Here is a 27,843-nt window from a genome sequence, read left to right on the forward strand (position 1 = left end):
GTCCTGGGTGCCATTCCATGATCTCCCAGCCGCCCCCAGGGTCTGACCTCAGGCCATTTCCTAAATCCTGAAGGGTCCCACCCTGCCCCTCACAGCATCTGCTGAATGCCTTTCTTTCCATCCCCTTCTCATCTTAGGGACCTTGTTCACAACAGTGGGAACAGTGGACTTGGGCCACCAGGGGCCAGGGATGGTGGACATAGTGCTGGAAGCACGAGACCATGGGGTGCCAGGCCGGGCAGCACGAGCCATGGTGCACGTGCAGTTGCAGGACCAGAATGACCACGCCCCAAGCTTCACTCTGCCACACTACCGTGTGGCCGTGACTGAGGACCTGCCCCCTGGCTCCACCCTGCTCACCCTGGAAGCTACAGATGCAGACCGGAGCCGCACCCATGCCGCTGTGGACTACAGGCTCGTCAGCGGCAACCGGGGCAGAGTCTTCCAGCTGGAGCCCCGGCTGGCTGAGGCCGGGGAGGGGGGCGGACCAGGTCCCCAGGCACTGGGCTGCCTGGTGCTCCTTGAGCCGCTGGACTTCGAGAGCATGACCCAATACAACCTAACCGTGGCTGCAGCTGACCGGGGACAGCCACCCCGCAGCTCTGCCGTTCCGGTCACCGTCACCGTGCTGGATGTCAACGACAACCCACCCGTCTTCACCCGAGCGTCCTACCGTGTGGCGGTACCCGAGGATACACCCATTGGAGCCGAGCTGCTGCACGTGGAGGCCTCCGACGCTGATCCCGGCCCTCACGGCCTCGTGCACTTCACCCTCAGCTCGGGGGACCCTTTGGGGCTCTTTGAGCTGGATGAGAGCTCGGGTGCCTTGCGACTGGCCCAGCCCCTTGACTGTGAGACCCAGGCCCGGCACCAGCTGGTAGTGCAGGCTGCCGACCCTGCCGGGGCACACTTTGCTCTGGCACCCGTGATGATCGAGGTCCAGGACGTGAACGACCATGGCCCAGCCTTCCCGCTGAGCTTGCTCAGCACCAGCCTGGCCGAGAACCAGCCCCCAGGTACTCTTGTCACCACTCTGCACGCAGTTGATGGAGACGCTGGGGCTTTCGGGAGGCTCCGCTACAGCCTACTGGAGGCGGGGCCAGGGACGGATGGCCGAGAGGCTTTTGCGCTCAACAGCTCAACAGGGGAGTTGCGGGCACGAGTGCCCTTTGACTACGAGCACACAGGAAGCTTCCGGCTGCTGGTGGGCGCTGCTGATGCTGGGAATCTCTCAGCCTCGGTCACTGTGTCAGTGCTGGTGACTGGTGAAGATGAATATGACCCCGTGTTCCTGGCTCCGGCCTTCCACTTCCAAGTGCCGGAAGGAGCCCGGCGTGGCCACAGCTTGGGTCATGTGCAGGCGACAGACGAGGATGGAGGTGCTGATGGCCTGGTGCTCTATTCCCTTGCCTCCTCTTCCCCTTATTTTGGCATCAACCAGACTACAGGTGCCCTGTACCTGCGGGTGGACAGCCGGGCACCAGGCAGCGGGACAGGCACCTCTGGGGCAGGGGTCCGCACCCGGCGTGAGGCGCCGCGGGAGTTGAGGCTGGAGGTGGTGGCACGGGGCCCGCTGCCTGGTTCCCGGAGTGCCACGGTACCCGTGACTGTGGATATCACCCACACTGCCCTGGGCCTGGCACCTGACCTCAACCTGCTCTTGGTGGGGGCTGTGGCGGCCTCCCTGGGGGTTGTGGTGGTGCTTGCCCTGGCAGCTCTGGTCCTGGGGCTGGTGCGAGCACGGAGCCGCAAGGCCGAGGCAGCTCCTGGCCCGATGTCGCAGTCAGCGCCCCTGGCCAGTGGTTCTCTCCAGAAGCTGGGCCGGGAGCCACCCAGCCCACCGCCTTCAGAGCACTTGTATCACCAGACTCTGCCCAGCTATGGTGGGCCAGGAGCTGGGGGACCCTACCCCCGTGGTGGCTCCCTGGACCCTTCACACTCGAGCGGCCGAGGCTCAGCAGAGGCTGCAGAGGACGACGAGATCCGCATGATCAATGAGTTCCCCCGTGTGGCCAGTGTGGCCTCCTCCCTGGCTGCCCGGGGCCCCGATTCAGGCATCCAGCAGGATGCAGACGGACTGAGTGACACCTCCTGTGAGCCACCTGCCCCTGACACCTGGTATAAGGGCCGCAAGGCAGGGCTGCTACTGCCAGGTGCAGGAGCCACTCTATACCGAGAAGAGGGACCCCCGGCCACCACCACAGCATTCCTGGGGGGCTGTGGCCTGAGCCCTGCACCCACTGGGGACTATGGCTTCCCAGCAGATGGCAAACCCTGTGTGGCGGGTGCGCTGACGGCCATTGTAGCTGGTGAGGAAGAGCTCCGTGGCAGCTATAACTGGGACTACCTGCTGAGCTGGTGTCCCCAGTTCCAGCCACTAGCCAGCGTCTTCACAGAGATTGCTCGGCTCAAGGATGAAGCTCGGCCGTGTCCCCCAGCTCCCCGTATTGACCCACCGCCCCTCATCACTGCTGTGGCCCACCCAGGAGCCAAGTCTGTGCCCCCCAAGCCAGCCAGCACAGCTGCAGCCCGGGCCATCTTTCCACCAACCTCTCACCGCTCCCCCATCAGCCACGAAGGCTCCCTGTCCTCGGCTGCCATGTCCCCCAGCTTCTCACCCTCGCTGTCTCCGCTGGCTGCCCGCTCACCTGTTGTCTCGCCATTTGGGGTGGCTCAGGGCCCCTCAGCCTCGGCACTCAGCACAGAGTCCAGCCTGGAGCCGGCCGAGGACACGGAGCTGCACATCTAGCTGTGGCCCAGGCTGGGCCCCGACCTGGGATGCGTACAGTATCCCCAATGCAGGCCCCACTCTGAGCCTGCCCTGGGCAGCCTTGGACCATGATCGGCCACAGGGGAGGCCGCCCCCAGGCCCCAGCTCCCCACCCCAAACTCCTCGAGTGGGGGCAGGTCCCACATCGCTCTGCAGCCCCTCAGCACCAGTACCACAGAGGCCCTGCTGGGGCACTCACCTGGGGCCAGGTCAGCGGGGCGGGGAATAGGAGGGAGGTAGGAGCCCTGGGTTCTCAGTGAGGGCTTCCTGCCCTGTGCCAGAGCCCTAGGGTGGAGCTGAGACTTTATTTATTGGGGGTTAGGGGGTGGGGGAGATCCCTTCAACCTGTTTGGACCCACCTCCTTTGGGTCCCACAACGCCCCTGCCCCTGCCCAGAACCAAGTGCCAATTCTCACTCTGGAGCCTTAATAAACTGCAGTTTGTACCCAGCCTCTGGCTCTACTCTGTGGGGGCCATACGGGGTGGGGGATGATTGGAAGTCACCTAGCACAACATTGTGGCACCTCAGAAGGCACGGGGTGGTGGACAGGGTAGGGTATCTGGTGTGAGGATGGTACTGGGCACTCCGGAGCCTGGCCTGGGACTGACCATACTTCTGTCCAGGCAGCCTTTCCCCTGCGGTGGGCAGGAGACCTGAGACCTCAGTGGCAGCCAGGAATCAGTTGGGTGGCAGGGACCTTGGGGACCATCAGCTCCAGGTCTGAGGGCTTTCAAGGGAGTGGGCACAGTCCAAGAGCAGCCAAGTGGTTTTTCTTGGGGTTGCTATATACCTGTACCCTAATTAGAGCTCACATTTGTTGAGCCTTTGTCACATCAGGCTCTCCGCTGAGCAATTTGCCTGCTTTTTCTCAGTGTGGATTTTCACAGCAATCCTAGGAGGCAGATCGGTTTTAATATGATAATCTCCATACTGTAAGTGAAGAGACCTAGGCTCAGTGAGGTTAAGTTACTTCCTGCTATCACACAGCTAGGAAGAATCCAAAACTGTAGGCCTCCAGAGCACACACACTTAACCACTCTGCACACTTTGTGGAGCTTCTTTTTACGGTGCCCCAGTAAGGAGGAGGGGGAACTCCGGGCTTATCTAAGGCCTAACAAGCCAAAGAGGAAGCATCCGAAAGGCCACCCCCTCCCAGGCTTTCTCCAGAATTCAGGACCACCCATCCGAGGGAGGAGCCAGTCGAGAGCTGGCGGCCGAATAGCGGGCTCACGTGATGTGTCACGTGACAGCAGAGCTGCAGAAAGACGGAATGGGGCTCCGAGCCTGGTGAGAAATTAGGGGCCCAGAGGAGGGGATCAGGAGTGTATGTTGAGGGGTGGGAACACGTGACAGCCCAGTTCCTGCTAAAACCCACCTGCCGCCCCTGCAGCCTTCTCGGGCTCCTTGCCCTCATCATCACTGGGAAGTGCAGTTACAGCCCGGAGCCTGACCAGCAATGGACGTGAGTGACTTAGCACTGACCTCCCCTGCCCCATGCCTTGTCTTGTGCCCACCGTCCTGGTCCCTGCCTCCCTAATGCCCTTACCAGCTCCTGGTCACTCTGTTGCCTCAGCCCTAACTACTCTGGCTCAGTCCACCACCACTTACCTCTTGTGATCCTTTTCTCCTCCTGAGATACTACCCAAGGGCTCGGTCCCTACTCTCGAACTTTACCATCCCTGCCCTAACCAAGGCCATGTCCTTGACCCCTGGCCCTGCAGAGTGCCCCCAGGCTGGGTGTCCCTGGGCCGCGCGGACCCTGAGGAAGATCTGAGTCTCACTTTTGCCCTGAGACAGCAGAACCTGGAGAGACTCTCCGAGCTGGTGCAGGCTGTGTCGGACCCTGCCTCTCCTCGCTACGGTGCCTGCCGGGTCTGGGGGTGGGATGTGGGGTGTGGTAAGGGGCACAGGACTGGGCTGGGAATGGGATGGTGCAGATCACACTGAGGTCATGCTCTCAGTACCTCTCAAGGGGGTAATACAGGGCAGATGAATGGCAGTGGCCGTCATTGAAGAGTTGCTGATGGAAGAGTGAACTGGAATTTACAGGTCCAGAACTAACTTTGCCCCAAACTTTTCCACCTGCGTTCCTCGGGCTAGAGACCCAAACACTGAATGTGGTTGAGAGCACAAGCTTTGTGATCAAATCTGGCTTCAAATTCTGACTCTACCTCTTACCAGCTACCAGACAAATGGGGGCATAGCATCTCCTGCATATAGGAGCTCACCAGCTCAAATTCCTCTCCCCCACTCCACCTCCATTCCCTCCTCTATTCAAACATGAAGGCTGCCAGTTCCAGCACCTAAAAAGCCTTACATTAGTCCACTTCTCTACATCCCCCTTGGGGAACAAGGGTTGGTGGCGCTCCTGTTGCCACCAACTCGGCTGTTTATCTGTCACCTGGGCTACTGCCCAGTCCCCTGTCTGGGGCCTCCTGCACTCCACCCCTCTCCCCACTCTGCTCCAAAACAATCTCCCCAATGGTCAAGCTGAATTGTGTCCTTCCCCTGCTTAAAGCACTTCACAACTGTGGGAGAAGGGCAGCAGATTTCAGCCTCACCATCATGTTAAGCTTAAAATCAACCACCATGAAGATTTGAGCTAAATTAAGTATCATCTTAGAGCTGACTCCAAAAGTTTTGGAAAATTTTATTGAAGATAAACTTAAAATGGAAACTTGCAATTTATTAACCTCAAACACACAGACACATACACTATCATGGTAATGCATACTATGGTGCAGCATTTGCAACCTACTGGACTTTAGGGTAAAATCCATGTCTGGGCCATAGCAATTCACGTCCATCCCCTTCTTCCCCTGTTCCCCAAATATACTCTGTACCTGCACAGTCCTCCTCCTCTTTCTTTGCTGGAAGATTCCTACTTCAGGCTCCAGGCTCTGATGTCTCCGGGTTGGGGTTAAAAGATGCAATGGTAAAGCAATGGATGAAGGGAAGAGCCACTTCTGAATTCCTACAGGAAAATACCTGAGCCTAGAGGATGTAGCTGAGCTGGTCCAGCCATCACCACTCACCCGCCACACAGTCCAAAAATGGCTCATGGCAGCTGGAGCCTGGAACTGTCATTCAGTGACCACACAGGACTTTCTGACTTGCTCGCTGAGCATCCGGTGAGAGGGACTGATTGCCCCACGGTGGCAGGTACCAGTCATCTCATCAGGAGAGACTAATTACCCCAATGGGAGGGAGCAGAGTGCTTGCTGGGTGCTTGGGGCTGAAAGCTGCCTTGCGCATGGTGAGATGTCTGGTGTGAAGCTCAGACAGGTTCCTTGCTCTGTTCTGTGCTTTCTGACCTCTGTTCTCCCATCTCTGGCCTACAGACAGGCAGAGCTGCTGCTTTCTGGGGCTGAGTTTCATCGCTATGTGGGGGGACCTACAGACACCTACGTTTTGAGGTCTCCACATCCCTACCAGCTCCCACAGGCATTGGCACCCCATGTGGACTTTGGTAACACCCAGTGGGTTTGCTGGGGGTTGGGGCATGCAGGGCCAGGGGTGACAAATTTAGAGGCCTTGGGGATGGGGGGTGTGGAGGGGTTAGTGGTAAAGTGGGGCTTGGCTTCTATGAGATCTCTTCCTCACGCCTGGCCCCTCCCCACAGTGGGGGGGCTGCACCGCTTTCCCCCTATATCATCCCTGAAGCAGCGCCCTGAGCCACAGGTGGCAGGAACTGTGGGCCTGCATCTGGGGGTGACCCCATCCGTGGTCCGTCAGCGATACAACTTGACGGCCCAAGATGTAGGCTCTGGTACCACCAACAACAGCCAGGCCTGTGCCCAGGTGAGCCATGCAGACAGCCCCAGGGTCCTCACTACTTCCCCAAGGTGCCCATGGTGGCTTACCACCCTGGGGCTAGCCCTCTGACTCTAACCCCTGGGCTCTTATTCCCAGTCCTGTGTCCCCTGACCCATGACCACGGCTCTGATTCCTTCTCCAGTTCCTGGAGCAGTACTTCCATGAAGCAGACCTGACTGAGTTCATGCGCCTCTTTGGTAGAAGCTTTGCACACCAGACATCAGTAGCCCGTGTGGTCGGAAAACAGGGCCGAGGCAGGGCTGGTATTGAGGCCAGTCTAGATGTGGAGTACCTGATGAGTGCTGGTGCCAACATCTCCACCTGGGTCTATAGTAGCCCTGGTACTGCCAAGGGGACTGGTTGGTGGGGAAGAGGGTGGAGAGGGTGTTGATCCCAGCTGCCTTGAGGGACTCCCATGAACTGGAGATCCCGACAACCCCCACATGACTACCTTTGTCCTCTCTGCCTGACCGCTCCTCCCCCTCCCCCCATAAATCCAGGCCGGCATGAGGCACAAGAGCCCTTCCTACAGTGGCTCCTGCTGCTCAGTAATGAGTCAGCCCTGCCACAGGTGCACACCGTGAGCTATGGGGACGACGAGGACTCCCTCAGCAGCGCCTACATCCAGCGGGTCAACAGCGAGTTCATGAAGGCTGCTTCTCGGGGTCTCACCCTGCTCTTTGCCTCAGGTTACCACCTATTGTAACCTTAGATCCCCACCCATCCAACCTGGGAACTTTGACCTCACAGTGGCCCCTGAGCCTGATCTCAGGCTCATAATTGGAACTCAGTAGGACTGTGGCCTGGTCTCTGAACTCTGAGCTCCTGTAGCAATGACTGACACCTGAATTCCCACTCTGATTTCTGAACCCACAAACCAAGGTCCAAGTGTGAAACTTGGTCTCTCTCCCAGGTGACAGTGGTGCTGGGTGTTGGTCTGTGTCTGGAAGACACCGGTTCCGTCCCAGCTTCCCTGCCTCCAGGTAAGCACCCCAGCCTACCGCTTACCTGTGACCACCAGTCTTTCACCTGGGACTTCATGATCTGGAATCTTTGCCTTGACCCCACCAGGCCCTCCTATTGTTCAGCCATCAGCTTTACCTGCCCTAGTTGCTATAGTCCCCTCTCTTCTTCCTGTAGGTTTGAGGCCCCACATCACTTGAGTGGGACATAACTTCTAGTGTTGCTACTTCCAGTCCCCAGACAGTTAGTGGAAGATTTGGCATATGTTCTGTAGAGAAAAGCATGGCCAATCACCTCAGGCCATGACTTGAGGGCTCAAAACCTCTCAGACACTCCCAGGTACATGCTTCCCCATGGAGTCCAGTCCCTCCAGCAAGACCTAGACTATACCCATCCATCCTCATACATCTTGAAGGTTTCCTTGGGTTCCCTGTGATCTGAGTGCTGTCTTCTGCCCTCAGCCCCTATGTCACCACAGTAGGAGGCACATCCTTCCAGAAACCCTTCTTTGTCACAAATGAGATTGTTGACTATATCAGTGGTGGTGGCTTCAGCAATGTCTTCCCACAGCCTTCATATCAGGTATGTGTTATGCTTGGGGGAATGGGGAAGTGGGGTGGAGATCCTCATTTCAACAGACTAATGGACAGACCAATATTTACTCAACAATGCCATTTAGGAGGAAGCAGTAGCCCAGTTCCTGAGCTCCAGCCCCCATCTGCCACCATCCAGCTACTTCAATGCCAGTGGCCGTGCCTACCCAGATGTGGCTGCACTCTCTGATGGGTACTGGGTGGTCAGCAATAGAGTGCCCATTCCATGGATATCTGGCACCTCGGTGAGAATCAGCCTGGCTCTAAACCCCCACTCAGGAACTATCCTCATCTCATATCCCCAAGACCTTGTACCCAGAACCCCTGACTTCTTAGAGACCTCTGATTCTTTCAGACATCCCTCCTAATAAGTTCAGTTTTTCTCAACATCTGACCTCTACTTGCATCCTCACCTTTGCAGGCCTCTACTCCAGTGTTTGGAGGGCTCCTGTCCCTGGTAAATGAGCACAGAATACTCAATGGCCGCCCCCCTCTCGGCTTTCTCAACCCAAGGCTTTACCAACAGCGTGGGGCAGGACTCTTTGATGTGAGTGTGGTAGGGATTGGTGTATGCTTTCATACCAGTATGGGGAATGTTAAGATGAATATGGGGGAAGTTCTGATGGGGTAGGGGAGCCTCAGGGCTCTGAGTACAGGGTGAGGATGTACAATCTGGCAGTACTGGAACCAGCAGGGCCGGAACTGATACCCACTTCCTCCCTAGGTGACCCACGGCTGTCATGCATCCTGTCTGAATGAAGAAGTGCAGGGTGAGGGCTTCTGTGCTGGTCCTGGTTGGGATCCTGTGACAGGCTGGGGAACACCCAACTTCCCAGCTCTGTTGAAGGCATTACTCAACCCTTGACTATTTTCTGGCCTGTCCCTTGCCCTGCACCAGTCCCCCTTATTCTGCCCTGCTGGAAACCCTGCTGAACCCTCAACTGTTGACTGCTGCAGACAGCTTATCTCCCTAACCTTGTAATGCTGTGAGCTTGACTTGATCCCCAAACCTATGCTGCTTCATCATACTTAGGTCTCTCTACTCCTGCCTCAGGTTCCCATGCAAGATGCTATAACCAGCGCTTTTGGGGAAACCCCTAGCTCTTCTTTCTCTTCTCAACCTGGCTTTTCCAAATGGTTGTCCACACTGCGTGCGCTTTTTCACTTTATGTTCACTCCTCTGTCCACTACATTGAGACCTCTGCTTTAATAGTTTTCTCTAGCTTCCCCAACAGTGGGCTCACTGAGAAGCTATGGCCTCCCTGCTGCTTCATCCAGTGCATACTTCTTGATCTTTGCATTATGGCTTTATAGGCTCTCTGTCATCGTTGCCCATTCCCTCTCCTTCCTTAGCTTCCAGGACTTAACGTCTCCTCTGACCACTCCAGTCTTCCTCCATTGTGGACTTCTCTTTTTCTGCTTACTCATTGAATGCTCATGTTCACCATTCCTCCATCCTTAGTGTTTTGCCCTTCTCACTCTATCCCTGGAACAAATCACTGGAGTCCCAGCCATCACCATCTCACTAAGTCAGACTCCATCCAGTAGTGACTAATACCTCAAATACAAGATATGTGATGCTCAACACTTCGTTTTCCTCCTTGCCAATCCCAAACTGTCCCACCTCTTTTCTTTTTTTCCTTCGTTGTGACTCCTACTATACTTTTTCCAACCAAGCCAGAAACCAACAGTCATCCTAGACTCCCATTTTGTTTACGTTACACCCCCCACCTTCAATCAACAAGTCCTACTGACTTTACCTCTTAAATATATCTATATAATCCATAAGTTCTGCCAGTTGTATTTCCCAACTCATCCTCTTCTCTCCATCCCCACTACTACATTAGTTTACAAACATTCTCTCTCCTTGTACCTATAGGAGGCGCTTGCAAAAACAGTGTCCTTACTTTCTGCCCTTCCCTAAACTGTCTTTTTTGAGAATATGCATTTCTGATCAGGTCATTTACTTGATCAAAACCCTTCAAAGACGACTGGATAAAGTTCAGGCTCTTTATCATGGCTCACAAGACCTGGTCCGTTCCTTTCTATTTGTGCCTGAAGAACAAATTGTTTATCATCCCCTTGCACAACAAACCCACTGCCCCTAACCTTTGCTCAAGCTGTTCTTTCTTACTCCTGACTCCTTTGCCTGGTTAATTTCCAGGATTCTTTCAAGACATAACACTCAGAAGTCAACTCTTACGAAATTTTTCGGTTCCCTGAGGTTCAATTAGATGAATTTAGTATAAGAAGAAAATTTCTAGACTTGCCATCAACCTTGTTTGATTCTCCGTTCTGATATGCACTTTCTGAGGGCCTTGGGCAAATACTTTTATCTCCCTGAGAATGTTTCCTCATCTGCCTCTCAGAATACCCAGGGAATAGCAAAATGAAAGAATGTTGATAAGTGCCCGGACAATGGAGTAGGCAGCAAATATTTCTCTTTGTCCTTTGCACTGTACGCCCTGTGCCTACCTCTAATATTGTAATGACCACGGAGTATTGAAATTTCCGGTTTACTTCTCTCCCTTCCCTAGACCGTCGGTGCCTAGAGGACTACAATTTTAAGGCTACATTCCCAGGCTGTAGCTCAGGGATTGGCAAATAGAAATTCAATAAATGCTTGGTGAATTGAAAACCCTAAGCTTTCACTCCCCTTGATTTTGCATATACTTTTTTGCTCAAAGCTGAAATACCTTTCTCCCCATCTACAGGAGCATTGTGTGCCCCCCTCCCGCTTCCCGCACCTCTCTGGGCATTTGGCGGTGGAGGGCGCACGGGTGCTTTCCCACTCCACTACGATCTATTTGTTGTTGTTGTTCCACTACGATCTTTAAAAGCTGACTGAGGGAACTAGAGGGGAAGCGGACCGTTAGACAACCCGTGGACGAGGGTGTCTGCCGAAGCAAGGTCATTGACCGTCATTTGAATGGGGTGTCCCCACTGCAGCAGCGCAGAGCCCCGGACATAGTGTTTCCGTTCCCCGCGGAACCGCCTTGGAGTACCGCCGGTGCGTGAACGTCCAGGGCCTCGGCTACTGGGGACGGTTCACCTATCTGGCCAATGGGCAACGAGAGACTGCACCACCAAGCGAATAAGGCGTGGGAGGGGCGAGTTGTGCAGCGTGTGGCGTCACCCCTGGTGTGTGCGTAACGTGAGCGGAAGCGGAAGCGGCTCTGTTCGCCGCCTCTCCCACCGGCCCGATGAGCTGCAGCGGCCCCGGCGCGGACCCCGAGGCGGCGCCGGCCTCTGCCGCCTCGGCCCCGGGCCCGACACCCCCGGTCTCGGTCTCCGCCGCGCTGCCTGCCAGCGCCGCCGCAGAGAACAAGGCCAGCCCCGCAGGGACAGCGGGGGGGGCTGGGGCTGGAGCCGCGGCTGGGGGCACGGGACCCGTGGCGGCGCGGGCCGGGGAGCCGGCCGAGCGGCGCGGGGCGGGTAAGGGCCGGGCCGGGTGAGGGTGAGGGAAGCGCCCCGGGCTGGTCCCAGCCTCGAGTAAGGGAGTGGGTACAAGGGCCCTGCGCCTCCCACCTCCGTTTTCCAGTTTACTTGTTCTCCTCTAGCTCCGGTGTCGGCGGGCGGTGCGGCACCCCCGGAGGGTGCCATGTCTAACGGAGTTTACGTACTGCCGAGCGCGGCCAACGGAGAGGTGAAGCCGGTGGTGTCCAGCACACCTCTGGTGGACTTCCTGATGCAGCTGGAGGATTACACGCCTACGGTGGGCTTCCCGCCCTAAACAAGGCCACATGGTCCGCTGTCACGCCAATCTTGGGCCACACCACCTAGCTTCCCAGCGCCCTCTTCTTGTATTTACTCCCCTCTTGGCGCTTGTGATTTATTCCCTCTCCCTTCCCAAGCTGTGAGCTTCCTGATAATCAGGACATTTCTCCATCTCCCTCACCCTTCTCTCACTCTCAGCCCAGTGGAACTCAAGGCTAACAATGACAGTTGTCTAATTGATTTCTCAGATCCCAGATGCAGTGACTGGTTACTATCTGAACCGTGCTGGCTTTGAGGCCTCAGACCCACGAATGTGAGTAAACCCTTGGCAGGTTAGAACTTTGGGTGCTTGTGTGGAGTTTGTTGCCCATTTCCTTCTCATACCAGTTTTTTCTCTCTAGAATTCGGCTCATCTCCCTAGCTGCCCAGAAATTCATCTCAGATATTGCCAACGATGCCCTACAGCACTGCAAAATGAAGGGCACAGCCTCTGGCAGCTCCCGAAGCAAGAGCAAGGTGTGAGGGGAGGTTCATTAAGGCAGTTATTACCCCTCACAGCAGTGGAGGCTTAACTTATCCTGAAACCCCTTGAGAGAATCTAAGTCCTATGGGAGGCTTAAGATCAACGCAGGGTCAGCCACCTGGGATTGAAATCTGGGATTCTTGTGTTCAGCTGGTACTCTTCCCTTTTCTCTCAGGACCGCAAGTATACTTTAACCATGGAGGACCTGACCCCTGCCCTCAGCGAGTATGGCATCAATGTGAAGAAGCCGCACTATTTCACCTGAGCTATCCAACCTAAATGTACTTGTCCCCATATCCCCACACCAGCCTGTTTTCATAATAAACTTTATTGTGACAGGCGGGCTGATCCCTCCCATGCTGGGAGACACCGTGTGGCAAGTGACAAAGCTCTGAGCCCAGCCCCTTTTGGGGCCATAAAACGGATGTGGGTAGGGGGTGGGCCCCATGGCTGGGGTAGTACCATAACTGGAGGCAGGGGAGGCTACCAGAGGCCTGTTGCTTTGGGGAGGGGCACTCCCCTAAACGTGTCCTGACACCCCTGGAGTTTCAAAGGCAAGGACTTTCCAGTCCTACTTGTCCTGCATCTTCTCCAGAATAGGCACAATCATGTCAAATTTAGGCCGCTTGGCAGGGTCTTCATTCATGCAGATCTTCATGAGTTTACACACATGGGGGGAAATGCCTGGTGGGATGGTAGGCCGAAGGCCTTCCAGTGCTACCTGCAGATACAAGGAAAAACAAGGCAAATCTCAAAACTTCAGTCTGTCACGTGGGGAGAGGCTTAGGCCCTTGAGAAAGAATTACTGGATATCTGAACAAGTTTGGGAATAGTCCAAGCCCACCAGAATATTTGCCACCACTACCACTGTTATCTACCCCCTGGCCTAAACACAAGTGTATGTGGCTCTGCTCCCACCTTCATGCCAATTTCCATGTTGGAGAGATCAGCAAAGGGTACCTCCCGCGTCACCAGTTCCCACAGAAGCACTGCAAAACTCCACATGTCTGCTGAACGTCTGTTTGTGTCTTCAGGCTTCTTCTGTAGAGCTGGGAGGACAGGACTTGTCTGTTCCAGCTGCCTGTCCTGCCTGCCCTCTTCCACCACTACTGAGCTGGCCCATCTGCCTCCCAACATAATGCCCTCACCTTCCGGGGCCACCCAGGCAGGAGCATACATGCGCCCAGGGCACTGGAAGGAGAACTTTACATCAGCCATGCTGATTCGGGCAGTCATGTCCTCATCAATCTGAGGAAGAGAAAATACATATGTGGAACGAGGAAAGTCCTGTTCTAGGAGGGTTTCTGGGGGCCTGGGCCAGGACTGGATTTGTGACCTCACCATTACACTGCGGCTATTGAGTGCATGCCGTGGAATGAGAGGCTCAAGTGTGTGTAGGAAGGCCATGCCCCTTGCCATGTCCAATGCAAACTTCACAGCCTGGCTCTGGTCCACGACGAAATCTAAGAGGGAGCAGCAAGTAGTCTGGAGAGGCTCATTCCGTCCATGCCCTCTGACCCTTCACCACCTCAAGAATCTCTACTCACTGGTGCCTTCATGTAGTACGTTGTAGAGGGATCCATATGGCATCCAGTGTGTGATAAGGGTGGGGTGAGGAGCAGGTGGAGACTGACAGGCACCTAGCACTGGGAGCACATTCGGATGCGAGAAAATCCTGGGAGAGGAGAGAGTGTCCCTGCCTGAGACCCAGCAAAAAAAGATCTCTCACTGCTATTCAGGGTTCCCCCAAACCAGCAGCTTCCAGATTAGGCCTTGCCCCACCTCAGCCGGGGACATTCTTCGTTGAAGTCTCTGCTCTTCCTTGTACTCCAGTCTCGAACCTTCAGAACTTTCACGACAATGTCATTCCCCTGCCAGCGGCCCTTCCATAGCTGAGGGACAATTAGGGGTTAGGAATCTTTAGGGCCACTGCTTCCCTTGCTCACTAATTTGAGAAGAAACTTAAAACAGGTGCAGAGCAGTTAATTTGTGGGAGTTGGGGATAGGAGGAGCAAGAAGCATGGGGGTCACCTCTCCAGAATGATTCTCGTTGAGCTTCGCCAAGAAGTTGAGCTGTTTGAAGTCAATGCCAGAGTGTTTGTTCAGGGTCCCATTTCCTGAGAGAGTGGGCAGGTCAAGTCCCCAGCTTCTCCCTAACCCAGCCTCAGGAGCCCAGGATTATTCTCTATTACCACCCCTCCCCACAAAACTGTGACTCACGGGGTCGAGTGCGGGTAGTCCCCTTCCAGAATGTATCCTTGTATGGAATACGGTTGAGATTCTGGCCCATTTTCTCTGCCCGCTCTGGGGAAGAAAGACAGTCTTGGCCTGAGCTGTGGTAATAGAGGGAGGAAACAGGCAGGAAGGAACAAGACGACATAAGTCGGGAGAAGGGTGGGGCAGACCTCGGAGAAGCTCTCTCAAGGGTGCCTTGGCTTTGTCCATGGGCATCTCTCCATATTTGTTACAGATGCTGACAAGGGCCCCATTAGCTACCAGGTCCTGGAATGAGAAGGTAGTTATTATGAAGGCTCCACTTACCTCCCTGCCACCTAAACAAATAACGGTACACACCCTGTGAATGTTACACACTCAGCAGTACTCACAGGATGAGCTGAGTGTTCCAGGCTTACACTCAGGCTTACACTTTGCTTCCCACCCATCCCAGGCCTTGGGATCCAAGTCCTCACCTCTGCCACCTGGTCTTGACCCCAAAAGCAGGCATAGTGCAGGGGCACATTCCCATGTTCGTTCACTGCATTGATGTCAGCCTTGTACTGCAGCAGCTGGGTCCCATTGCCAGACAGACAGAAGAGGGAGAAGGCACAGTAAGTCCCAAATGAGAGATGGGTGTTGGGTCATGGGGGGAGGGAGAAAACCACTTTTATTATTACATGTTATGATGCCTATGACTGCCCTCAAGGCATATACATGATGTGGGTGACAGAGGGAGGGTACATATATACCTTCTGTACAATATCACGGTGTCCATGACTGGCTGCCAGATGTAGGGGGGTGTCATCTCCACGGTTCATCACATTGATCCGTGCCCCCCGCATGATCAGCATCTCAACTACAGCAGAGCGGCCCTCTCGGCAGGCCCAGTGCAAGGGGGAGAAGCCATGATCATCCCTTTGAGAAAGGGGCAATGGTCAGTGATCTGGAGGTAGGATGGTGGCAGAAGCTTTAGTACAGAAGAAACTGATAGTCACTCTGCATACCCTCCCTGGGAAACCACACCTTTCCAGGAGTTCAATTCTTATCCATACCAATAATTTCCAAATCTGTCAAGTTCTTCCCCTGACCAGTATATCCCAGGAGCATCTCAAACTCAACAAGTCCATAATAGGATTCATTATCTTCACCACCCCTTCCCACCACCCTTCCTTCCCTAGCATTCCCTATTTTATCAGATGAGAGCACTCTTCATTTGGTTTCCCCTGCATTCTTTTGCAATGTCTGCTGGTTCTTTCTGCTTTCCACTGTATCTTACACACACCCGTACTATAGCACTTGTCACACCGGATTATAAAAATCTGTTACTAGTTTGTCCTGTCTATGACATTGTAAGCTTCTTGATGGATTAGATGGCAGCAGATACTCAGCCCACGTTAATAGGGAGAGAATGGTTTCTTGAGAAAGAAGGCTACAAATCATGGGACAGGGGAGCAAGTTTACCAGTTGGCTCTGGTTTCATTACCAGATGTAAAAGTGGAATGGAATTAAAATGGCTTTTTGGAAGAGTTTATTATGAAAAGGAGAAATGCCTTTGATAAGTCAATACTGATGATGCAGATAAACTAACATAAATCAGGGATTCCCCTACTAATAGCAATCCTGAGCATAGAAAATGGAAGAAAATGAAGAATGGCTATATTGTGGAGAAAAAAACTGTACGTGACTTTTCTTCTTTTCTCAAGTGCATATGTTATAAAGAAAAAAAGGATACAAAAAAAAAAATTGGGTGGGAGCTGGGCCTGTCTGACAGCCTGGGGCCATAAAAGGAAATTCCCTCCAGTTTCAGGCTGCAGATGCAAAGGGGCGGAACGGGGGGCGGGCCATGGTTTGGGATGGCAGCCTCCGGATGCCTTAGAGCTGTGGTCACTTCCCGTGGGGGGACTCTAGGCGGAACCTGGAGCTGATCAGGTCCGGTCAGCCCAAATGGGCTCTTTAAACTCTGACACCCCCGTAGCTGATGGGGGTGTGTGTGGGGTAACCTCTAATTTACTGATCTCCTTCTAGGGCTTGCCCTCATCTGTTCACGCAGAGATAGCCAAAGGTTTTCTCAGGAGGTGGGTATCCCCCGGAAGCCATTAACCACCCCTGCTTATCGGTCAGTCTCACAGCTCTTTAATTTGGCCAGAGCCTGGGGGTAAAAGTACAGGCACAAGGCTTCTGTCCACTCTCAGGCTGCTTGTCACCTCAGCCCCTGGACTTATTATCCCAGGAATTACCCCACCTCATATCCAGTATATACTCAGCTTGCGCCCCCAAACTGATCAGGCACCATAGCCTTTCAGTTTCTCTAATGCCACCCCTCCACTTTTTGACAGTGAAGACTCCTCCTAGATCCCAGGCCCACCATGAAGCTTTGCCTAAGCCTTTAATTCCTCACCAACAAAATAGTAATGGTGCTCACCATCTTTATCACAGCACCCTTTGAAAGTTAAATTTAAAAATGGAACAATGGTACTTTGCAAATTATGAGGGAGAAATTGTGTAGAATCTACTGGGGACCAGTGAAGGACTAGGGCAGATGATCCATACTTCTCAAACTTAAAAACAACTCTCCGAACCTTAAAAAAAAAAAAAAGTATCACCTCCTTCCACAAACACACACACACACACACACCAAATCACCATCACTACCTCTTTTTTTGCCTTTCTGTCTCAGCCGACTTTAAAACAGTTTGTCTACATTCACTGTCTCTATTTCAACTCCCATTCATTTTTCAACCTGCCGCAAGTCTGCCACCTTGAGGGAAGGGATAATGTCTGATTCTGAGCCTCCAGCAACCCAACAGAGAAGGTGTTCAGTATATTTTCTTAAAAGAATAAACTCAATGTATTCTGATTTTTTCACCTTTTTTTTCCTGAAGTGGCCCTCACCAAGATCATCAAATATATCCTAACTGTAAACTCAACAGCTACTTTAAAGTATTCCTGTTCCTAACCTCTCAGCAACACATACTACTGTTGACTACTCCCACTTCATTGAAACATTCTCTTCTCTAAGTTTTATTAACACATTTCCAGTTCTAATTATCTGGTTGCTCCTCTTCAGTCTCGACACAGGCTTCTCCTCCCTGCCCTCTTGTCTTCTACTTTTCTGAGGTTTTCTCTTTCACACTGATGTCTTCAGGTAAACATCTGCACACTTAATATTCCCCAGCTGTCTGTACCCCAGTCAGAACTCCGTCCTGAACACGGAATCTGCCTAAGGACCAACTCACTTAGCCCTTCCACCTGAATGTACTGTCAACTTAACTTCAACATGTCCAGAATGGAATTCATCATCTTCCTTCAGTCTTCTCCATCTCAGTAAAAGAAACCACTTTCTACCCAAGTGCCCAAGCCAGAAACCTGGTTATACCCTTTGACCTTCTCCAGTTTCAACACTAAGTCCTACCAATTCTTCCTAAAAATTTCGAGAATCTGATCACTTCTCTGTTTTACAACTGCTCCTATTCTAGTCCAAGCTGTCATCATTTCTGGGATGGACTAAGCAATAATCTCCTGATAATCCACTCTCACCTCCTCCTTCTCATCTACTCCAAGTATCCAAGATGATTCTTAGCAAATGGGTAATATCACATCACTAAAGAGCTTTAAATTCTTGGTCTTCGGATAAAGACCGTATTATGACCATAATATCCTTGCATTCTCTTAACTGACTTCTGTAGACCTCTCCCTCTTATCTCCTGTCGTTTTCGATTTGTACCCATTGCTTCAGCTCATAGATATGGTCGTCTATCCTCTGGTCACATGGAACTGGATCCAAACAATTTCCTGGGACTCTCCACTGTGTCTTGTCTCTCAGCCCTTGCCCATTAAGTTCACGGAAGCTACAAAGCTCTCTGTAGCCTCTGCCTGTGAAACCAAACCATCTGTCAAGATTCAGCTCAAACACCGCTTCCTCTTCGGAAACCCTCCGCACTCCCTCAGGCTACGCTTAACACACCTATCACAATGGATGGCAAACTGCCGTGAAGCTCCCCACGTTAAGAAGAGGGCTAAGTTTCTGGTCGTCCTCTAACCCACCGGTCGCCTCAGCTCACCCCTGGTTGAGGTCGTTCTCCGTGTTGTCCAGCCACAGACGCACAGCAACTGCATTACCCTCCCGGCACTGAGTAAAAATGTCGTCCATAGCAGCGTCCCGGCGCTCAGTCCCCTGGGCTGGGGAGGCCTGGAGACTGTGGAAGGATCCAGAGGAGGAGACGAGCCCCAAGTTTTGTCCCCTACAGGAGAGAAGTGCCTGTGTTGGGGCCGGGGGGTCAAGGCGCGGCGTCCTCAGCTAGTGGGGTGAAGGGAAGGGACTGGGGCGGCGGGATAATCCCCGATTGTGTCCTCTGGGAGTGAGGGAAAGGCGGGCTCGGACGAGGTAAGGAGTGTAAGGAGGGAGTCTTCTGAAGGGACGCCGCCGGACAGGCACGGAGACCCCCACCGCCAACAGAGCTGAGGGGGAGGGGAAGGTCCAGGCGCCGTCCACCCTGGAAGTGGTTATCGGGGATCCTACCGGGGTGTGGCCCCCGTTTCCTCGACGGAACTCAGGTGAAGTAACGGAACGGCAGAGTCCAAGTCTTGGGGAAAGGGCGCGAATGCCCCCGCACTCACCGGGACTCGGGCTGCAGGCGCCTTCTCAGGGGAACTCCCGTCCGGCCGCGCCCGCCGCCCGGCCCCGCCTCTGACCCTAGCGGGCCTGCGGGGCCTCCCTCCCCCACCTCCCGCCGGCCTCCTCCCCTGCCCTTCTAGCCCACAGTGTCGAAACTCGATGGTTTCCGGCGCCACGCCGGCCATTCTAGCCGCCGCCGGCTTTCACTCTTTGGTTCCTGGTTCGGTTCCGGCAGGTCTATCCTCTGCACGTGGATGGGCCTGCGGATCCCGCGACCCTGCCTGCCAGGCCCACATGTTCGAGGAGCCCGAGTGGGCCGAGGAGGCCCCAGTAGCTGCGAGCCTCGCGCTCGTAGTTTCACCGCCCCGGCCTGCGACAGCCTCGCAAACCAAGGTGAGTAGGCCCGCAGGAGCATTGGGAGTTGTTTCAGGCCTCGAAACGAACTCTGGTGGAATCCCCGCGCAGTGTTACACCGAGTGTGTATGTGTTTGCAGGCGGTGGACCTGCGGCGACACTGGGGTATATATTAAGGGTAGAGAGAAGCCAGTGAAATGCTCTTGCCAGGAGAGTGATTTAAACATTTGCATTTTTGAAAGGTCACTGGTTGCAGTGTGGAGAATGGATTGGATGGACAGAGCAAGAGAGGGTGCAACAGGGTTGTCAGTATTACCACTCAAAGGAGTGTGGATGGGAACTGTGATACTGGCCTGGCATAGGACCATCCAGCAGGACCACCCCATAATCAGCCTCTCGACATTAGGCCTCCTTTGGCCTCTTTCTCCTGGTGCCTTTCAGTGTGCTGCCAACATGGGATTTGACTGAATGACATCTGCTTTATTTCTTTTTCATCTCAGCATAGTGCCATAATCCAGTCCCCTGTTCTCTTGCCTCCAGCACTGCAACAACCTCCTCAGTGCTCTCTGTTTACAGCGCCTCCCCTTCAGTTTTTTCTCTTCTCTGCAGGTAGAGGCATCTTTGATACATTTGGTCACATCACTCCTCAAAAGCCTTCAGTATTGCCCTACTTCTTATAGAAAGGTATCTGCTAGGGGCAAAAGCCTAAGATTGAGAGTTGGAACTCTTGGCCTTTGTCCTTGATTGTATTGCTTCTGGACTTAGCACATTCCTCTGGGGAATCTCCGTTATCTCATCTACACATTGAAGAAAGTGAGGTGGGTAGTTTCTCTGCCCTCCAGCCTCCCACAGGTTGGCACTGGGATAGGAAAGTTCTTTAGGGTCTGGCAGGTTTCACAAACTAGCTAAATTGGCAAGAATCCACTCACCTCTGCAGCATCTGAATCAGGCTTCCATCTCTGCCTTCTTATTCTCCAGGCCCCTTCCATTCTCCTGGCCCCTGCTTTCATTCCTTGTTTTCCTCCAGAGATCCAAGCGCCGCCAACTCTTAGCCACCTTACGGGCCCTGGAGGCTGCATCTCTTCCCCAGCAACACTCCAGCCTACCTGGCAGTGACTCAGAGGAGGAGGAGGAGGAGGAGGTGGAAAGGAAGAAGAAATGTCTGAAAAAGGCATCGTTTGCTAATGCCTTTGCTGAAGTAGAGGAGAAAAGGAAGAAGAAACGTCAGAAACAGGCCCTACCTGGCAGTGACTCTGAGGAAAGGGAAGTCGGAAAGAAGTCCTGCAAACGGGCTCTTCTTGGCAGTGACTTTGCTGAGGAGGGGGAAAAAAAGAGGAAATGCCAGAAACAGGCTCCTTCAAACCCAGCCCAGCCCCTGGACAATGTTGATCCAACAGGTACTACTGAATATACGTTGTGTGGGGTGAGGGTGGGGTGGGAGGAGCCAAGGGGAGTTCAGCTGATCCTGAATATGACAGAAGCTTCCTGCCACCGTTAGGATTGGTTAGGCCATAAGAAGTGCTTTTATCCAGGCCACCATCGCTGTTTCAAAGACAGGGGTACAGCTAAGATGGCTTGCCAAGCCTCTGCATTCAGGGGATGCTCCCCCAAATATTCCTTCCCATCTCCCTCCCTGCAGGTCCCAAAGTCCAGAAGGGTAGTGCTACAAATGACCCACACAAGCCAAACCCTGGATCCACTTCTGAATCCCCCCATACCTTGAGCCGCAAACAGTGGCGGAACCGGCAAAAGAACAAGCGGCGACATAAAAACAAGTTTCGGCCACCTCAGCTGCCAGCCAAGGCTCCTGCTCTTGCCCCCATAAGGGAGACAGAGATACTTCCTGCCTCCAGACTAGATAGCCATGAGGCTCGAGCAGAAGCTCTACGAGCCCGCATGGCACAGCGCCTGGATGGTGCCCGATTTCGCTACCTCAATGAACAGCTGTACTCAGGGCCCAGCAGTGCTGCACAGCGCCTCTTCCAAGAAGATCCTGAGGCCTTTCTCCTTTACCACCGTGGCTTCCAGAGCCAAGTCAAGAAGTGGCCACTGCAACCCGTGGACCGCATCGCCAGGGACCTTCGCCAGTGGTGAATGGGGGTTGGGACCTGTGAGAAGCAGTGTGGGTCAGTCATGGGCTCAGACCAGGCCAGTGAGTGACCCCTCCCTCCCACTGCCAGGCCTGCATCTCTAGTGGTGGCTGACTTTGGCTGCGGGGACTGCCGCCTGGCTTCGAGTATCCGGAACCCAGTGTACTGCTTCGACTTGGCCTCCCTGGACCCCAGGGTCACTGTGTGTGACATGGCCCAGGTAAACCCCTCTAGGTACCTCTAGACCTCTACTTACTTGCTAATCCCTTTAAGCACTCCCCATCCTCACCCCCAGTGCCCAACCCTGGCCCTCAGTGCTGGCTTTCTCCTCCTCCCCACACTGCCTGTCCCTCTTGTGTCCACCTGTGTGCTTCATACAACACTCCCCCTTTCTACAGGTGCCTCTAGAGGATGAGTCTGTGGATGTGGCTGTGTTTTGCCTCTCGCTGATGGGAACCAACATCAGGGACTTCCTAGAGGAAGCAAATCGCGTGCTGAAGCCAGAGTAAGAGCCCCCAGAACACAGATACATGTATGCATATGCATGTTTGTGTCTGTGCATTTATACAGAACTTTGCATCCTTCTCAGGGGTCTCCTGAAAGTGGCTGAGGTCAGTAGCCGCTTTGAGGATGTACGGACTTTTCTAGGGGCTGTAACCAAGCTGGGCTTCAAGGTCATCTCCAAGGTGAGGGCTCCAGGAAGCCTGTCTCCATTTTTGTTTCATGTGTGGCCCTTTTTAGGGGAATGGTATGTAGAAACTAGGCTGTAGGCATAGGAACAGACATTTGCTCCCTAAAGGTACAACCCGTGGGAGACCCTGGGAAAAATTCTGAGCAGGGGCAAGGAATGGAGGGATGTTTTGAGGAGCTAGAGTGAGAATTTTAAACTTAACTGGGTGTTTTCTGTCCTTAGGACCTGACCAATAGTCACTTCTTCTTGTTTGACTTCCAAAAGACTGGACCCCCTCGCATAGGACCCAAGGCTCAGCTCACAGGCCTGAAGCTTCAGCCATGTCTCTACAAGCGCAGGTGACCTCCGGACCCCTCAAAAGAGGAGGCAGGGCTCAGACTCCCACCTCAGAACCTGGAAGACTGTATCCAACCAGACTGTGAGCCAGGACCTGGTACCACCGTGTCCCCATCCAGAGAAGAAAGTGTGATAAAACCCCTGGCCCAGCCTCTGATCTGACGCAGGTTTCCTCGTTTGTAAGCATGCAATCACTCAGACTAGCTAAAGAATAAGAGGTTTACTTTGAAAACCTGGCGATGCCTGGGAATCATGGATCACCTTGGTATTGTGGGGTTTAGATGGTTTGGAATTAAAGGCATGTCTGCATTTAGTTCTTCATTCCATCTCTCAGGAGCCACGTGGCCTTTCTGTCTTAGCATCTCCACTCTACTTTCTTCATGTTTTCTCTGCAGATCAGCTTCCTCTGCTCACTCATACTCTCTGCTCCTTCAGCTTTTGTGTGCCCAGGCCTTCAGGGCTACAGATAGCCTGGTGGTCCTTCTTGGCTCTGATCCAACCTCCTGACTTGACACATCAATCTGGGCTTTTGGGAAGATGTAAGCTGTGCCCACAACTGTGTAGTGGGCTAAGACTGCCTGGATGTTCCCTGTACTGTGTACTACACATGTCTCAGCTCTCCCTCATCTCCATTTCGGAAGCCATATGGACCAAATAGCCCACTTCCAGCACCTGTTTTCCTATGGGGCCCTGGTGTGTATGTCTGGAAGCATGGATTTTGGAGTCAAGGAGAACAGAGTATGAAACCCAGCCTGCCACTTAGAACTGGGAATAATTTTATTTCTGAATTTCAGATTCCTCTTTTGGAAAATGTTAAGATTCCTAGTTGTGGAGTGGTTATGTGGATTAATTGAGGGATTCTATAACCAGGGCTGGAAACAACGGAGGTGCTCAATAAACCGTATCCATGGCTATGATGTGTGGTGAGCCTCATTTTTCTCTGGAGACCTTTGCTAGGCAGGGATGGAGGTTGAGAAATAAAGGATGAATTTGTTAACTGAGGAAGGCCTTGGGAAAGCTCATGATAAACCCTTTGGCAGGCTTATTTCATAGGATATTCAGAGATTCTTGATGGATTCTAAGCTATGCTTGGCAGGGGTTTGTAAGGAAGTTGGGTCTCCTTTCATAAATAAATGGGTTGATGCCATGTTGGGGTGGGGATTTGGGCTGTTTCTTGGCAGAAGAGTCTGTCTATTGCCTCTGTCTTGAATCAGGCCCAGGACAGCACATCCAGGGAACATTAAGGGCAAGGAAGGCTAGTGCTAGTAGTCAAATGAACTGAGATAGTAAATAATCAGGCCTTCCCCAGAAGACCTCTGCCTGGGCCCAAGGGTAAACATGAAGGCACTGGGAAAGCATATTTCCAGGGCTCTGAGCCAGTTGTGTGCCTGTCTCTGGTAAGGGGCAGAGATTTGAGACAGGCTGTAGGGCAGAGGGCATGGTTGGAGCCATGAGGGGCAACTGCACAATGTCTTTGCTTGTGCTGTTCTCTGCTTAATTGCCCATCTTAACTGGCAAAGTTTTACTCATCCTTCAAAAAGCCTAGTTGTGTCTTGACACCCTACTACCAAGGTAGAATTAATTTCTTCTGAGCTCTCAAATCTCCCAAATATGAAGAGTTACTTCAGCATTTAAGTACTGGGTTGTGAGATTCTGAAGCCATACTTACCTTTGTATTCCCAGAGCTTGTCACTTGAGGTATAGCTGATGGCACTTGTTCACCTAAGACGGGACAAGGAATGACAGGGTCCAGTTAAGTGGTGTTATGGGTTGTGCATCCCCCAAAATATGTTCAAGGCAGTTGTACTGGTTCTCTGGATGCTATCTTCTTTGGAAGCAGTGTCTCTGAAGATGTTACTAGTTAAAATAGAGCCAGAATGGGTTAGAGTGGGCCCTAATCTGATATGGCTGATGTCCTTATAAGAAGGGGAAGATTGAACACAGACACCAGGGATAATGCCATGTGACAATTGAGGCATAGTGAATTCCACAGTCTGCCTGTAAACCATCAGAAGTTAGGAAGGGGCAAGAAAGAGTCTTCCCTGCAGATTTCAGACCTCTAGCTTCCAGAACTGTGAGACCATCAATTTGTTTGAAGCTGTCCAATTTGTGGTACCTTGTTACAGCAGTCCTGGGAAACTCTAACTGGGGTTGATGAGAGCAAGAGTGTTGCAGGAACCAAGATTCAGGGCACAAGATGAGGGCTCTGTGGACTAGTGTGATGGAAGAAGTGGGCAGATGAGGAAGCTTAGATAAGTAGAATTGGAATGTTGAGAGTGGTAAGGAAAAGTCTGAAGCAAGTGTCAAATTTTTGGTTCAGAGAACTGGGTGGGCTGGTGATGCCATTTAGTATTGAATTTTAGGTGACTGCAGATGTTCATTCAGAAGTGGGACATACAAGTCCAGAAGAGATCTGTGCTAGGGATTTGGAACTCAGCAGCTTGGAGACAGTCATAGCAGTCAATGAGATATCCAGGTTAAGACAATGAAGAGAAAATGACTCAGAATAGAACTCTGAGGAGCATTTAGCAAATAGGTAAAGGAAAATGAAGTAGAAGAAGGAAGCCAGAGGATATTATTACATGGGACGAATGAGAAGGTCATTAGCTGTCAAATGCTGCTGAGAGGTCTGTTAAGATGAAGGTGAAGTCAGATTGCAGTGGGTGGGGATTGACGGTAATGTTGAGGACCTGCTTGAGTTTTTAGTTATACCGGTCAGCCCAGTGGTGTGGTTTTCCCTACTCAGGAACCTAGAGTTACCTGTGGAAGAGAGAATGCTAAGCCATCATCCAGAGTTGGGACTTGCCAGATAATCGAAGTGAAAAGAAAGTGATCAAAGGAGTTTCAGACCATTACCAGGAAAGGGATGTCTTTGATGGGCCACGGAATTTTGTACAAAGGTAGGAAAGTGGAGACAGGAGTAGGCTGTTGCCCTGGGAATACCAAACAGGATGGGGGGCTGTAATTAGAAATTGGAATGTTTGAATTACTAATTTTGGAAGCAGAGGAGATCCGTGTGATGGCAGTCTAGGGTGTGGCCACGGAGTGAGTATTGCTTGGAGATTGTTAATGGATGGACTGAGGGATCGTGTATCGGAGGAGGGGCTTCCTGCATGGTCTTAGGAGTTCTCCAGGATGGCGGCAGGAGTTGGCAGTGAAACAGGTGCCAACGCTGGGGGAGAAGGAAGACCCAGGAGAAAGCAAAGGGGAGGAGAGGCTGGATGGCATGAGTTCCAAAAGAGCCAAGGGTTTATACAGTCTGCCAGGGAGACTTTTACTTGGGAGATAAAGTGAGGCTGGTGAGTGGAAGTGGCTGCCAGGCATCCAAGATAAAAGGCCCCTGACAGTCCTCCCCAGCCTGTCTGGACTCACTAGAGCTCATAGGAGAAGCTTGGCTTTTGGGGCCACTCCGTGGGGCATGAGCTTCACGGGATAATTGAGAGGAGGCAAGCCATAAAATCCAAGGAATGGGTTGGCGTAGCTGTAGGGCACAAGTTGCCTGATACCTCTGTACTTGTGTTCTTTACCAAATGTTATTCCTATTTCCAGATCTTTATTTTCTTTCCTTTATTACTCATTGTGCTCAGCAAGACAGCTGGGGTTGGCCTTCCTCTCTTCCTTTCCTCTCTTTCTGAAAATTTTGATTCACCCTTTGCCTTTTCTGGCTCAGGCCTCCTGAGTAAACATCTCTCTGGGTCTAAGTTAGGTCGCAGGATGCCCCTGCCTCAATCCAGGCCTGCAAGCACGACTCCCCTGAGCCTGACCTGGGTCCGCTCTGCTCCATCTTTAGCTTCAGGACAAGCTCTTGTTCAAGTCCATGCTTGGGCTTCAGTGGTCACCATTAGGAGCCCAGACTGAATTTTTAAAACTATATATATTTTTCCTTAAGAAATACCACCATGCCTACAACTTAACAAGATCAGTGTGGCTAGAGCAGATTGGAGGAGGGACAATAGTAGTAGAAGGTAAATGCTCCAATTGTGTAGGGCAGTGAATCTCAAACTTTAGAGTGCATTAGAATCACTCAGAGGCTTGTTATAATGCAGATTATGAAGCCCTACCCCCAGAACCCAGTTTCTGTTTCCATAGATCTAGGATAAGGCCCCAAAAGTTCTTTTCTGATTACTTTCATTTTTCTCAGTGAAGCAGGAAGCAAACTCATCAGTTGAAAGTGAGAATGGGGAAGAAGGAGCTGGAAATTTGGAGAAAGGACAATGTGAATATAGTTTCTAGGAGAGTGGGAGAGGGAATGGACTAGAGAAATATGGTATGATTGCTGGCAACATCAATAGCACACTTGAGGTTCAAGGTCATAAAACATGAGAAAGGATGGGATAAGAGAAAACTGGTGCAAGACTGCTTTTCAGAGAGCTGTTACCATAAGACAGCGCACAGACAGCCTGTTAGAATCCACCTCCTTTGAGAAGGGCTTATCGACCCTCTCATTTGAAGACTTGTGAGGATCACTCTGGGAGCTTGAGTATATATTCCTACAACTGGGAAATGGTGAGGCTGGAATCTCTTTCTTGCCCTGGAAGTGTGGAGGGCAAGCAGAGGCTCACCATCTGGTCCCATGCTGGACCCAAGTGAATGGTGGTGTTTAACACTGGCTTGCATTCCAAGAATTTTCCCAGATAAGGGTTCATCAGTGTATCCTATGCATAATGCAGGGGAGAGGGAGGCATGGAGTGGTCTTGGGTCCTACCTGGTAAGACGGCTTGAAAAGGCAAAGAGACCTCAGCCCAAGGAAGCTAGGAAAGCACCAAGTGGACTGAGAAACGAGTTGCAGGGGACAACCCAGAATAAAGCTGTATCTACTACAGAAGGGACAGCGGGGATACCCCCTTATCTGCCAGGCCTTAAGAGCACAGAACCACCCAGAACCACCCTCTCTTACTCTGAGCTCTTTGGCCTGTAGCAGTCAGCAGCTATTGGGTGAGGAGGTGAGGTGAGTAGAGAGCAGACAGATCATGACCCCTGCCCTCATGCAGCCTCCTTGACTTAGGTGGGGCAGAGCTGGGATGGGAAATTGTTCAGAGCTGAGACAGTACAGATACTTTATTATTATACAGGCTCAGATATTTTAATTACTTAATTGAGACTATGTCTGCTTTAAACTGACCATAGGACTATCAAGTAACCAAGAATAGGCTGGAA

At 52.5% G+C, this 27,843-nt stretch overlaps 5 protein-coding genes across 6 annotated transcripts in view; 4 read left to right on the top strand and 1 right to left on the bottom strand.

Moving 5' to 3' along the window:
• DCHS1 (dachsous cadherin-related 1) overlaps positions 1-3,215 on the top strand; it is a 36,634-nt gene extending 33,419 nt beyond the window's left edge. Inside the window, exon 21 of the mRNA XM_058305809.2 lies at positions 138-3,215. Within this exon, the coding sequence (XP_058161792.1) occupies positions 138-2,749 (2,612 nt within the window). The 3' untranslated portion in view covers positions 2,750-3,215. The remainder of the gene's footprint in view (positions 1-137) is intronic.
• A 762-nt stretch (positions 3,216-3,977) lies between these two features.
• On the top strand, positions 3,978-10,781 carry TPP1 (tripeptidyl peptidase 1). Its single transcript, XM_004466927.3, has 13 exons — positions 3,978-4,058; positions 4,162-4,233; positions 4,493-4,632; positions 5,752-5,902; positions 6,113-6,240; positions 6,394-6,572; positions 6,730-6,928; positions 7,088-7,276; positions 7,501-7,570; positions 8,012-8,132; positions 8,230-8,388; positions 8,565-8,690; positions 8,868-10,781. The coding sequence occupies exons 1-13, from the start codon at positions 4,006-4,008 to the stop codon at positions 9,006-9,008; spliced, it is 1,728 nt and encodes a 575-aa protein (XP_004466984.2). The 5' UTR covers positions 3,978-4,005; the 3' UTR covers positions 9,009-10,781.
• A 532-nt stretch (positions 10,782-11,313) lies between these two features.
• On the top strand, positions 11,314-12,726 carry TAF10 (TATA-box binding protein associated factor 10). Its single transcript, XM_004466928.5, has 5 exons — positions 11,314-11,578; positions 11,704-11,858; positions 12,109-12,173; positions 12,262-12,376; positions 12,559-12,726. The coding sequence occupies exons 1-5, from the start codon at positions 11,347-11,349 to the stop codon at positions 12,646-12,648; spliced, it is 657 nt and encodes a 218-aa protein (XP_004466985.1). The 5' UTR covers positions 11,314-11,346; the 3' UTR covers positions 12,649-12,726.
• On the bottom strand, positions 12,694-19,338 carry ILK (integrin linked kinase). 2 transcript variants are annotated; one of them, XM_058305810.2, is made up of 13 exons: positions 19,218-19,338; positions 18,662-18,841; positions 15,350-15,515; positions 15,074-15,169; positions 14,789-14,885; positions 14,604-14,687; positions 14,415-14,500; positions 14,166-14,275; positions 13,931-14,058; positions 13,725-13,846; positions 13,532-13,631; positions 13,302-13,432; positions 12,694-13,104 (listed from the first exon to the last, which is right to left on the bottom strand). In XM_058305810.2, the coding sequence occupies exons 2-13, from the start codon at positions 18,748-18,750 to the stop codon at positions 12,955-12,957; spliced, it is 1,359 nt and encodes a 452-aa protein (XP_058161793.1). In that variant the 5' UTR covers positions 18,751-18,841; positions 19,218-19,338; the 3' UTR covers positions 12,694-12,954. The 2 variants fall into 2 exon arrangements, with proteins under 2 accessions (XP_058161793.1, XP_058161794.1); XM_058305811.1 differs by having other exon boundaries at positions 19,120-19,265.
• A 31-nt stretch (positions 19,339-19,369) lies between these two features.
• On the top strand, positions 19,370-23,598 carry RRP8 (ribosomal RNA processing 8). The gene is made up of 7 exons (XM_004466934.5): positions 19,370-19,608; positions 20,597-20,966; positions 21,209-21,659; positions 21,750-21,879; positions 22,058-22,164; positions 22,249-22,345; positions 22,573-23,598. Exons 1-7 carry the CDS (start codon positions 19,375-19,377, stop codon positions 22,690-22,692), a joined length of 1,509 nt encoding a protein of 502 aa, XP_004466991.1. The 5' UTR covers positions 19,370-19,374; the 3' UTR covers positions 22,693-23,598.
• The last annotated feature ends 4,245 nt before the right edge of the window (positions 23,599-27,843 follow it).

Source organism: Dasypus novemcinctus, chromosome 10, assembly GCF_030445035.2.
Source record: "Dasypus novemcinctus isolate mDasNov1 chromosome 10, mDasNov1.1.hap2, whole genome shotgun sequence".
Taxonomy (NCBI): domain Eukaryota; kingdom Metazoa; phylum Chordata; class Mammalia; order Cingulata; family Dasypodidae; genus Dasypus; species Dasypus novemcinctus.